Genomic DNA, 12,244 nt, shown 5'->3' on the forward strand with positions numbered 1-12,244 from the left:
AACAAAATAAATACAAACGAGATAAATACAAACGAGGAGAAGCAAGTAAAAAAACGCCAATTTAAACTTCGCTCAAAATTCCCCCGCTAAGTACTAAGCGCACGCTCTCTCCTTCCTTTCCCACCCCCTTTCCGTTTGCAGAGGAAAAATAAAATAAAAAATAAAATAAAAAAAACAAATTTCTACTTTTTTTTTCTCCATCCTGCATTTTCCCATTCTCACCTGCGAGCCGGAATCCTTCTCTAGGGTTTCCGTTTCTCCGGTGGAATGCGGAATCCGATCGCCGGATTCTTCTTCGGCTTTCTTCACTCTGTGATCCTCTAAGATTTCGAGTTCCGCGACCCCTTCTTCGTCGCTCTCGTGACGGTTTCTGGAGGTTTCTTCTGGCTGCCTATCGGAATTTCCCTAAGTTTCGGGATATTCCGGCGGGTTCCGTGCTGCGGTGGATCAGGATGACGGTTCGGGGTCTGTGGATGATCTAGCGTTCTTCGTCTAGCTGCGATTTGTTGGGTTTCGGGTTCTTTTTCCGCGGGTTTGATGATCTCGTGAGTTTGGATTGTATTTCGGATTTGTTTGTTGTCCTGCGTGGGTTTCCCGATGGCGGATTTGCAGAACGGCGGAGATGATCCGGGCTTCGAGACGCCTAAGCCATTCATGGGTGTTTCTGCGTCGTTCAAGGGCGAGAGTAGGAGCAAGAAGAAGGTTCAGCATCTACGATCCGGCTCGGAGACGGAGGATTTCATCAATCTCTTGCACGGCTCGGATCCTGTGAAGGTGGAGCTCAATCGGCTCGAGAATGAAGTTAAAGGTGCGATTTTCGTCGGGTTCTTGCTTCACACGTATCCTATCGGATTATTTTTTTTCTTCTGAAGGAGTTCAGTGGCGTTCTTTTAGTTTTCCTGGTTACATTGCATTGTGTCTTTTGTGGATTCGTTTCTTCAGAGTGTTTCATGCAGTTTTTGGATGGGTCGGATTTGAGGGTTTCATCTTCGCCAAAATTCAGCCTCTTTTTCCCCTTGTTAGGAGGCTCAGTGTCAGTCAGTAGCGAAATTTTAGGGTTTCTGAAATCAGCTCTATCGAGCTGAAATTTGAGTCAAAGTCAAGTTTTTAGATTTTATTTGCTTTGCATTAGTTTTTTCTATTTTTGAGGGAGGGGGTTGCTAATCGTGCTTGCTTTTGTTTTTCCTATTTACAGTCCGGATATCTAGGGTTGACACTTGTAGGAGATTTCTGTGGATTATACCTATTTTTTGTCTATTTAAGATTTTTATACTGTTGTTCCGTTCTTGACATCTGTAGGTTTCTCTTTCCTCTCCCTCGTTGTTTTCATCTCAGAATGAGTTTTGCTGGTTATGTGTACTATCTTGAGAGAAATTCAAGCTGGATTAGTTATAGTTGGTACATTAATAGCTTTATGTAACTTATAATTTGATCATTATTTTTGGGCATCTAGTTCCGAGAAAGTTTTCATGATACATTAGTGTTGTGTTGTTCCCCCTTTCTGTTTCTATCTTAATTAGACGGGCTTACAAAAGCTATATTTTAACCAATATTCTGGATCGATTTGAAAGCAGTTTTGGTTAGGTCTGCTCATGGTTGGTTTTCTTTTTGTTATGTGTGAAATGGCGTTCCTGTGTTAAGGGTGAATTGGCTTCTTATTATCTTGCTTTTGTAAACTAAGACATATGTTATTTTAAGATGTCTGGTGCTTTTGGTGGTCCATTGTGTTAAACTGGTAACCTTGGATGTGTGGCACTCCCATCAGTTTGCGCAGATTTTGGATCAACTTGCATGGATTAAGGTCACTTGGTCTTTAAATTTTCAAATTTTGGTCTGCGTCACTTCCACAGATTTTGGATCAACTTGCCAGATTAAGATATCTGAGTCATCAAATTTTCCTTTGTCCCTTTTGATAACTAACATTAATCGTCTTTCTTTGTTACACTTCATAGTTTGCAGTTATTTTGGGCTGTTAACACGTGCACACATACTGTGTGTATGTGTATTTCACACCTAGTTTTAATGTTGTCTTGGATTTTCTTTGTGCAGATAAGGATAGAGATTTAGGAGAAGCCCAGGCAGAAATCAAGGCATTGAAATTATCAGAGCGTCTAAAGGAAAAAGCTGTTGAAGAAGTAGGTTCTATTATTATCACAACCATGATTATCATTATTATGATTGATGCTGATGCTAGTATAATGACTACAACTACCATTACTATCATTATCATCGTTATTTTCATGATTGTTGCTTTTGTTTTTGTATTATCATTTTTCTGAAGAATAGAATTATAGGTAGAAGTAGAAAACAATAAATTTCTCTATTTTTGGAAAATTTTCGGGATATCTATATTTCTTTTGGAAAATCAAGTTGTTTCTGTTACTGTTCTTTGTCCAGGAGAGGAAAAAAGAAGTCTTGTTACCATTGTTATCTTATTACCTATGAACAATCTTTTTGAATAATTAAACTATTGGTTAATTTTGGAGATGGACCATGTCTGTTACCATGGATGCGTAGGATCAGACTAGCAAATTGTAGTTGAAGCACAAATTTTGTCCATTCAATTGAACTTTTCATTAGCATCTGAAAGAGGGCCACAAAAAATGGTAATTGATTATCAGGGATTATTGCTCGCTTGATCATATTTAAGAAAGACTGAACACACCCAAATGCCTTTGTAAAGCTGAAGGAATTTTTTTGCCTTTTCTCTCTCTTATATTTGAGAACTTTATGATCAGAATAGTTTTGTTATTCTATTAATTCTCTTTAGTAAGGAGCAAGAATATAGTGGGTAATTGCGTTTCTTTAGTGAATTGTTATCCAGTTTTTCCAGTTTGGTTATTTTGTAGGTAATTGTTATCCAGTTTTTCCTTTTTGAATCTTGAATCATTCATTATTTCCATCTTTAACTTTGAATATTTGTTACGCTTACCATTTTATTTGTCCATGTTTGGCACATAGCTTACAGATGAACTGAAAAAAGTGGAGGACAAGCTGAAGACAACTGAAGCTCTTCTAGAAAATAAAGTAATCTTTGGTTTCTGTTTGTTTCTTGTTGAAAACTATCTGTTAACTATTCGAGTGATCAATTCATGTGCAAACCTACATGAATTGCATTTATTTCTTGCAGAACCTTGAGATTAAGAAGATAAATGATGAGAAGAAAGCAGCATTGGCGGCACAGTTTGCAGCAGAAGCAACTCTTCGAAGAGTCCATGCAGCTCAGAAAGATGATGAAATGCCTCCAATTGAGGCCATCATCACACCACTGGAAGCAGAGCTTAGGCTTGCTAGGTTGGAGGTGGGTCGCATTGCAGTGATGTTCTCGATGCACCAAGTCTGTCACATAAAAAGTTTTTTTCTGATGTATTGGTTAACTATTTCCTTCCAGGCTGCCAAGCTGCAGGATGACAATCGAGCATTGGACCGGCTTACGAAATCAAAAGAAGCAGCTTTGCTCGAAGCAGAGAGAACTGTCCAGCTGGCATTAGCAAAGGCCTCTTTAGTTGATGATTTGCAAAACAAGAACCAAGAGCTGATGAAGCAGATTGAGATATGCCAGGTGTTCATCTTACCTCCTTTCATGTATGGGCTATCAATTATTCACTTTGGTTAGCAGAGTCCATTTATATTGAACCTGTGGTACACTTGCTTCTTCTGGGCCTCCCATGATCCAGGAGGAAAACAAGATTCTGGATAAAATGCACCGGCAGAAGGTTTCAGAGGTTGAAAAACTGAGTCAAACTGTTCGAGAGCTTGAGGAGGCTGTTCTTGCTGGCGGTGCAGCTGCAAATGCTGTGCGTGATTACCAACGGAAAGTGCAGGAGATGAGTGTAAGAATGTTTTATCCCTCTTGAAATGTTATGCATATGAATGCCCTGATACAAAAAGTTATTTGGTATGCCTAAGTGGTTCTCCCTTTTTTTCCTGTTTCTTTAGGAAGAGAGGAAAACTCTTGACCGGGAATTAGCTCGTGCAAAGGTTACAGCAAATCGGGTAGCAGTGGTAGTTGCAAATGAATGGAAAGATGCCAATGACAAAGTAATGCCTGTGAAACAATGGCTTGAAGAAAGGAGATTTATCCAGGTCTAAAATGATTTCATCAAAATCTTTCCCTTCTAAATACTTTCTTTGTCCTCTTGATGAAGGATAATTCCTGCAGGATTCATTTTTTTCTCAAGTGAATTATAAATTTATCTATGCCTTTAGGGAGAAATGCAGCAGCTTCGGGACAAACTTGCTATAGTTGAAAGAACTGCAAAATCTGAAGCCCAGCTGAAGGTGGGAATTGTTTTTCAAATAAGTGGCATTTATATAGTCTTCTGTATGTTCTTCTCTGGTTATTTACTATTTCTTCTTTATGTTGATTATTAAGGAGAAATATCTATTGCGACTCAAAGTTTTGGAAGAAAGCCTGAGAACATCATCAAATGGTAATGCTCGCACATCCTCTGATAGACGAAGCGCAAGTAGTGGACCATCTCGACGGCAGTCACTTGGTGGAGCAGAAAATTTGTCCAGAACATCTTCAAATGGCCTTTCATCAAGGAGAGCCCCTACACCACAATATGGATCTGCAACTTCAAACAGTGCCAGCACAGTATTGAAGCATGCTAAAGGTTCTTCAAGGTCGTTTGATGGTGGTAGTCGGTCATTGGACCAAAGCAAGCTTTTTGCAAATGGTACAAGGTCCAACTCTTCAATGAACAAGGTTGATAGGGTTAGAGAAAATGAGACACATACCACATGGGAGGACAACCCGGACAGTAAACCAAGTGAAACTGCAAAAGCAGATTCTGGTGAATATGTATCTGGGCTACTGTATGATATGCTGCAAAAAGAGGTCATAGCTTTGAGGAAGGCTAGCCATGAGAAGGATCAAAGCCTTAAAGACAAGGATGATGCTATTGAGGTTATTATTTTGGTTCTATTGCTTGGATTTTTTTTTTCCATTTGGTGTATCTTCTTTGTCCTGAAGCTGAATTTTATGGACATAATCTTCAAACAGATGTTAGCTAAAAAGGTGGAGACTTTGACGAAAGCAATGGAGGTTGAGGCCAAGAAAATGCGAAGAGAAGTAGCTGCAATGGAAAAGGAAGTGGCTGCAATCAGAGTGGAGAAGGGACGTGATTTAAGGGCAAGGCGCCTTAGTAGTTCAAAAGGGCCTGTAATGAGCTCCCAGCTGCTTCCTGGAAGGTACAATTTACTATCATGCTGGCCATATAATTGAATCCACTTTGTTAAATGCGTGAAATCTTTCATTCTCATGGTAATAATAGGTTTTTTGGTCCAATTTAAAAAAATTATCCTGTAGAATTCCCCAATTATCCCCAAGTTTATGAGTAGATTTAGAGTGAACCTGTGATATCCTATGATTGCTAGTTGGACAATTGGGTTTTAGAAGCAGCCACTCATTCACTTATTTATGTGCAATCATCAGGTAACTGGTCTAAAAGTATTTCACCTCATTTTATAGGTCATAGCTTTCTTTATGAACTGCTGTGTTTATGTAACAAAAATACTTGGCTTTTTTAACATACATTTTATTATTTGTTGAATGAAGTTGCCAGTCAACTTGTCTCCTTTTGTTTGCGGAATGTCAGATTGAGCTTTTTATATTGCTGTTGTGCCATTTTTCATTCAAGTGCTCTTCATGCTTCAGTTCCAAAATATATGGATATATTTTGGAAATTTAAAGTTTCCACCTTTTATTTGTATTATTTCTTCTTCTTCTTTCATTTTTCTGGGATTGGCATGAGAATTGGGTTATACTTAAAGTGTCGTACCATCTTAAGTGGAACTAGAATGGTTCCTCACGTGCTAATGTTCCAAATGCATATCATCGTTTTCTAAAGTGGAGCTGTACCTTTGGTCGTACAACTGTTTTTTTATTTATGGAAAGGAAAACGTTTTATGAAAAGACTCAGTAAGGGTAGACCATACATGAGCAGAGGTTGACAAGAACTCAACAGAAAGATTAGATAAAATAGCTGAATCGCAAGAGAATAAGGGTTGTAGCCAATGAAGGTCTTGGAAACCCCATTTGCTTCCAACCATAAAGAGAAAGCATACCCCATTTGGTTGTATGACTGTTAATAGAGTTTGTACCACTTACTAGAGGAAAATGACATTTTGAAGTATGAACAGTTGCCTTCTGCTACCCGTAAAATCATCTAATGGTTTTCTCTGCATCTCCAAGTTTTCTCTTCAAGTTTTACTCCTGATTTTCTACAATTGGCCGCCCCACATGATGGAAGCTGGAGTTATGAATTCTATTCTGTGTCAATGTAGTACTAGTTTACAATAAATTGCTGTGTGACCTCATTTAGCAGATCCGGACACCATGTCCACAGCACTGAGCATTCTTCTCTGCTTTATTTGTTCGTTGCTACAACCATGCTTTTTTTTTTTTTTGCCACAATCATTTAACTGAAAAATTAGTGTCTAGAGATTAAACCCAATGATCAGGTGGGAACCCATTCTCAACCTATCATGAACAGTTTGGATATAATTGTGCTGTACTGTTTTTTTTTTCCCGGCTCTCGTTAAGATGTAATGCCTGAGTAATATATATATATTTTTTTCTGAACAGGAGTATACGAAATACGTAACCAGTCAGCATTGCTGTGGCTCAATCCTGGCTAGGCCGGTATGGTTGCCCTGTTTCATTCTTACGTAATTATTTCTTTATTTTCCCTCTAATTGGTCATACTTGCTAGCTCACGTCTGCCCGGTGTTGAAGTGGAGGCAACTCAAGATCGGCATGTTTTTGGGTCAGGTCTTTTGTCTGGGGTTAGCATGGTATCCTGTGCTTGGTTGTAATGTGTGTGTATTGTTGGTGGCCCATCTTTTCTTGTCTTGTTTTTTTCTGCCCACCTGTTTCAGGTTTAATCATGTGTTGTTGGGCAGCCAGTCTGATTTGCAAACAGCTAACGTGTATATCTGAATGGTGTGAATATGCTGTACTAATATCAGATGTAGTTCTTTCCGAGTGACTTGCAGAACTTGCTTTGCGATTCTCTACACACAGGCCAATCATTTATTCTAATTTCCAATTGATAATCGATTTAATCCAAAGACTAGACGATCAGTTCAACATCTTTTGATTCACCGCGTGATGAGCTAACCATCCGAGGATGTGGCTCAAACAGTTGGCTCAGTAATCGTCATAGTGACAACTGTTAACAGATGGATAAGAAAATTGACAGAGTAGGACTCGACAAATTTGTGTGCAAACTGCAGTGCAGTATGCATGGCACCAACGATTTCTTAAACTAGCACAAGTTCTGAATTTTCAATATTACGATAATTGTAATGCAACTTAGGACCTGGCAAATTCAATTCAATTATTTACTCACTGAATACATTGAAGTTCCATGTATTTGAATGTTAAATACTCGGTTTGACGGTTCCTGAGGCGTGCTATCTACTTCGTAAATCTTGCTCCTTGTTGCCCCAAAATTTTGATCTTCACTGAAGCAAATTATATAGGATATCAGGTCTAAGAAAAGAAAATTCCAAAATAATACGACTCATTGTAAGCTTGATGATGTCATGTTGATGATGGGCGCAAAACAACACAGAATGCATCAACAGAAGCTTCAAATCAGTCAAGTCGTAGAAAGACCAACTTAGCCCAACTTGATCTATAATATCACTGGTCCCAACATCTGACTGGTCAATCACTTCTGGTCATGCTTATAATAAGGTAAAAAGTAAAAACAGAAAGAATTCCACAGTGATCCCACATGGCCAAGACTATATTAGAAATTCTAGACCGGGAGAGAATTATATGCAAGATCATTTCACGGATTTGATGTAGAAAACATGGTAAATATAAAAAACTCAGCAGCAGTTTCTTTTAGCATAAGGCAGTCCTGATTCAAATAAAATTGGCAATCCGGGGTTAGATAAATTAATTGGAAAATAACTGTACTGTATGAGAAACTGACACGTTTTTTTGAAATGCCTTATAATTTCCCAAATCTGTCCTATATTCAAATTGGCAAATGCCTGACTTTTTTAAGACCTTTTTACCCTTTGCATGAGCAAAGGTTCGCACGGTATATATGTACAATGTCCTGATCTCGTAACTTCTTACTAAAAAGTATATTCGCACAATGATTTCGCAAACCTCACGAAGTTCGCATAACCAAATTTGTGAATCTCATGTAACTGAAATTTGCGTACATTTGCAAATATTGTACAAAAAATGCATATAGAGACGACATTCGTGAGCTACCGTGTGAATTGCCTTTAAGTAACTGATCTTCATGAAAGTTCACAAATGTGTGGTGGCATTCATAGTTTAATGTTTGTAAATGTTCTCGACCTTTGCATCCTGATCAATCTTTGCAAATAAGGCATTACCTTCACATATATACTACGATATTTGTGAGCTACCATGAGAATCTTTTTTAAGTAAATGATCATCAAGGAGGTCCGCAAATGTGTGACAACATACACATATAATTTTTGTGAATACTCTTGATCTTCGCATCTTGTTGTTACGATTTTGCTTTGTATATGCAAAAGTTTTGACTCATTTGCAGACTTCTCAAACATTTGCAAATTTGAGAAATTACTTTGCCTTTGAATTTTTCTACTTTTGTGGATGTTTGTACGAGCATTAAATGTGATGATCCTCAATATAAAAATGATGGTTCACATTCTAGGGCTAATTTTGCATAAACTGACGGTTTTTATGGTCTCCAATGTTCCTTCTTTGACAAAAAATCTCAATGATTTCCTGACAACTATTTCTGGTGATTCATCAGCGGCGGTACTTCATCGGTGACTTTTTAAGAATAATCGAGGACAAGTTTTTTAGATAAGCACATCGTTAACGATTGAATCAATTATTTTTTGAAGCAACAATATGAATCAGTAAATAACTAAAAATTAGCATGAGTCAATTATTTTGTGAAAGAATTACATGGTTTTCAATTTATCTTTGCATGTTCAATAGCGTATTTATTTTTTTCTTTATTTAAATCATTTTTCAGTGAGTGATTGTTTGTCTCTTTGTTTCCTTAACGATTGGTATGCCATTATCCTTGAATTTAGTTGTTTATCTGTTGTGTATCTTGTATTATAAATATGAGTAGGAAACACTTGCATCATTTTTTAGTATTTTTAATATCATATTCTATTTTTTTAAGAACTTATTTTTTGTCTCTGTTGTCTGCCTGTCTACCTTTATTCTCTGTTTTGTTATTGTAGAAAATTCTAAACTTGTTTATTATAAAATGAAGATTGAAGAGACTGTCTCGGAGGGGCCCACACACTACAACAAAGCAGTAGATTAGCGACGACCACATTCCGCGTCTAATCCGTCGCTAACATGGTTAGCGACGGATTAGCGACAACTAGGCGACAATATGCTTACGTCGCGAATATTTCGACGCTAACTGGCGACGGAATTATTCCGTCGCCAGGTCCGTCGCTAATTGCGACGGAATAACAAGCGCTATATTCCGTCGCCAATCCGCCGGTACTCAACGTCGACCACCGCTTGGCGACGGATTTACTTCCGTCGCGATGTCGTCGCTATATTAATATGAATAGCGACGGATGGTTCCGTCGCTAATCCGTCGCAAACACAGAAAAAAATTAAAAAAAAATATTTGAAAATTAATTACCGAGAACTGTACAATTTCTATTTCTTGTACAATTTATATTTCCTGTAAATAAAAAACAAACCACACAAAAAAATTCATATAACAAGAATCTACAATAATTAATCGTTCCACCTTAAAATTAAGAAGTTTAATTATTTACAATTCAACAATTACAATTAGGAAAAATAAAAAAAATAGAACTTCTTCAACACAGTCCTCTAATCATCGCCAAGATTTTGTGCGTCTTCTTGTTCATTATCTTTATCTGTCCCTTCAGCTCCACTACCCTGATTATCGCTAGCAGCCTACACAAGAAAAGAACAGTCAGTATTGATAAACAAAATATAATGAAATAAATTACACACTATATGTGATTCTATCATGTGCTCATGTGTGATCTAAGGCAATAAAAAAACTCTATATGTGATTCTATCATGCTCATATGTGCTCTAAGGCAGTCAAAAAATTGAATATGTGATTATAGCATGTTCATATGTGTTCTAAGGCATCTAAAAAAACTCTATATGTGATTCTACCATGCTCAGATGTGCTTTAAGGCAGGCAAAAAACTATATATGTGATTCGATCATGCTCGTATGTGTGCTAAGGCAGTAAAAAAATTGAATATGTGAATATAGCATGCTCATATGTGCTCTAAGGCAGGCAAAGCCAAAAATTTTATATGTGATTCTATCATAAATGATATATAACATGTTCATATATGTTCTAAGGCAGTAAAAAAACTCTATATGTTATTATAGCATGCTCATATGTGTGCTAAGGCAGTCAAAAAACTGAATATGTGATTATAATATGCTCATATGTGTTCTTAGGCAGTCAAAAAACTGAATATGTGATTATAGCATGCTCATATGTGTTATAATGCAGTCAAAAAAACTTTATATGTTATTCTATCATGCTCATATGTGCTCTAAGGCAGACAAAAAGTTATATATATATATATATATATATATATATATATATATATATATATATATATATATATATATATATATATATATATATATATATGATTTTATCATGCTCATATGTGTGCTAAGGCAGTAAAAAAATTGAATATGTGAATATAGCATGCTCATATGTGCTCTAAGGCAGGCAAAGCCAAAAATTTTATATGTGATTCTATCATAAATGATATATAACATGTTCATATGTGTTCTAAGGCAGTCAAAAAATTGAATATGTGATTATAGCATGTTCATATGTGTTCTAAGGCATCTAAAAAAACTCTATATGTGATTCTACCATGCTCAGATGTGCTTTAAGGCAGGCAAAAAACTATATATGTGATTCGATCATGCTCGTATGTGTGCTAAGGCAGTCAAAAAATTGAATATGTGAATATAGCATGCTCATATGTGCTCTAAGGCAGTCAAAAAACTGAATATGTGATTATACCTGAGAGGGACCTGGAATCGAAGATCCCCTATCCTGAACAGCGGCCTTGATCTCATTTCGGAGAAAGGGGGCGACGGTGTATTGAAAGTAGTTATTCAGTGATTCATTAATGATCTCGCGTACATCATCACCAGAAAGAATAGTCGGCTGCTTGGAGCTTATGTCGGCGCAAGAAGTCGGTGAGCCGTAACTGGAAGAACCAATAACTGGTGAAGTGTTCATATTACTCCCAAACCCGAACACGCGACATTTTTTTGGTTCACCTGCTGCAGTCACCCATGCTGTAGTATCAAATGATGGATGCTGAGTAGCGTCTTCGCCATATCGCTCTACCATCTGTTGCTCATATGCCTCCTACAAAATAATGTTTAAAGTATTCATTAATAATTAATGATAACATTATGATAACTTGCATATATATTGCAATGATTATTAATAGAATTAATACATACCGTTGTCGTTCTCGCCTTCTCTGATACGAAGACTCTCGTGGTCTTCCGTTTATGTGTTTCTACAAACACATCCTTATATGGTACACTACCTCCTTTTTCTGCTTCCTGCGAAGTTAAATGACAAAAGATTTAGTACACAAGTTTGCAACAATACTTATAAAATTAATATTATATATTGATGAGTTACCATTTTCTTTAGGTGGCTCCCAAATGTCTTAGATCCACCTGTGTGTAGATGGGCTTCGGGCATCTTCGATCGATTTTGTGAAGCCTTCGTAGAGCGATTTTTAAATGCATCTCCCACCCACTTATCGCATATTTCATCCCAGTAATCTCTCCTGATAGTAATAGGACCATGGCCCTTCCACAGTAATGGATCATCTACTACGCCAGATGCTTTTTTTGCTGCAGTCTTCATAGTGTGCAGCATGTCTGCAAATCGATTGGCAGCCACCTTCTGCCACACCTTCCTTGCATCATTTTCTTCCACCGTAGTTGCGAAGCGATTCGAAGCCTACAAATATTTTCAGAAAGTTAGTAGACATTGCTTAAATAAATTAAATATGAAACACATTAACTATGAGGAACCACTGTATACCATGAATGAGGACCACAATCTGTCTAACACCTCCTTTGGGTACTCTTTCCATTGAGCAACTGGTCCTGGTAGATGTTGAAGAAGTGAATTCCTAATCTCCCGTACTACTTCTTGTGGCTCAAACCTCGTGCTGCACATGAATTGTTACACAGTAA

The 12,244-nt window shown here is 37.2% G+C and overlaps 2 protein-coding genes across 2 annotated transcripts; one reads left to right on the forward strand and one right to left on the reverse strand.

Annotated features, from left to right (window-relative positions):
• Positions 1–179: 179 nt before the first annotated feature.
• On the forward strand, positions 180–6,986 carry LOC149836481 (microtubule-associated protein 70-2-like). The gene is made up of 11 exons (XM_090007003.1): positions 180–808; positions 2,050–2,135; positions 2,962–3,027; positions 3,131–3,301; positions 3,392–3,562; positions 3,678–3,833; positions 3,940–4,086; positions 4,210–4,281; positions 4,376–4,912; positions 5,009–5,196; positions 6,593–6,986. Exons 1-11 carry the CDS (start codon positions 598–600, stop codon positions 6,609–6,611), a joined length of 1,824 nt encoding a protein of 607 aa, XP_089863129.1. The 5' UTR covers positions 180–597; the 3' UTR covers positions 6,612–6,986.
• Positions 6,987–9,690: 2,704 nt separating this feature from the next.
• LOC149836482 (uncharacterized) lies at positions 9,691–11,270 on the reverse strand. Its single transcript, XM_090007004.1, has 2 exons — positions 11,040–11,270; positions 9,691–9,925 (listed from the first exon to the last, which is right to left on the reverse strand). Exons 1-2 carry the CDS (start codon positions 11,259–11,261, stop codon positions 9,839–9,841), a joined length of 309 nt encoding a protein of 102 aa, XP_089863130.1. The 5' UTR covers positions 11,262–11,270; the 3' UTR covers positions 9,691–9,838.
• Positions 11,271–12,244: the final 974 nt, after the last annotated feature.

The sequence above is a fragment of the Nuphar pumila genome, chromosome 5, assembly GCF_984573655.1.
Source record: "Nuphar pumila chromosome 5, dmNupPumi1.hap1.1, whole genome shotgun sequence".
Taxonomy (NCBI): domain Eukaryota; kingdom Viridiplantae; phylum Streptophyta; class Magnoliopsida; order Nymphaeales; family Nymphaeaceae; genus Nuphar; species Nuphar pumila.

Bases quoted from the DNA above. Each gene is read 5' to 3' on its own strand.
- LOC149836481 (XM_090007003.1), top strand. From the start codon at position 598: ATGGCGGATTTGCAGAACGGCGGAGATGATCCGGGCTTCGAGACGCCT. The intron at 809-2,049 runs GTGCGATTTTCG...TTCTTTGTGCAG, and splicing joins GCTCGAGAATGAAGTTAAAG to ATAAGGATAGAGATTTAGGA. The intron at 2,136-2,961 runs GTAGGTTCTATT...TTTGGCACATAG, and splicing joins AGGAAAAAGCTGTTGAAGAA to CTTACAGATGAACTGAAAAA.
- LOC149836482 (XM_090007004.1), bottom strand. From the start codon at position 11,261: ATGAACACTTCACCAGTTATTGGTTCTTCCAGTTACGGCTCACCGACT. The intron at 9,926-11,039 runs GTATAATCACAT...TTTCTTGTGTAG, and splicing joins CGATTCCAGGTCCCTCTCAG to GCTGCTAGCGATAATCAGGG.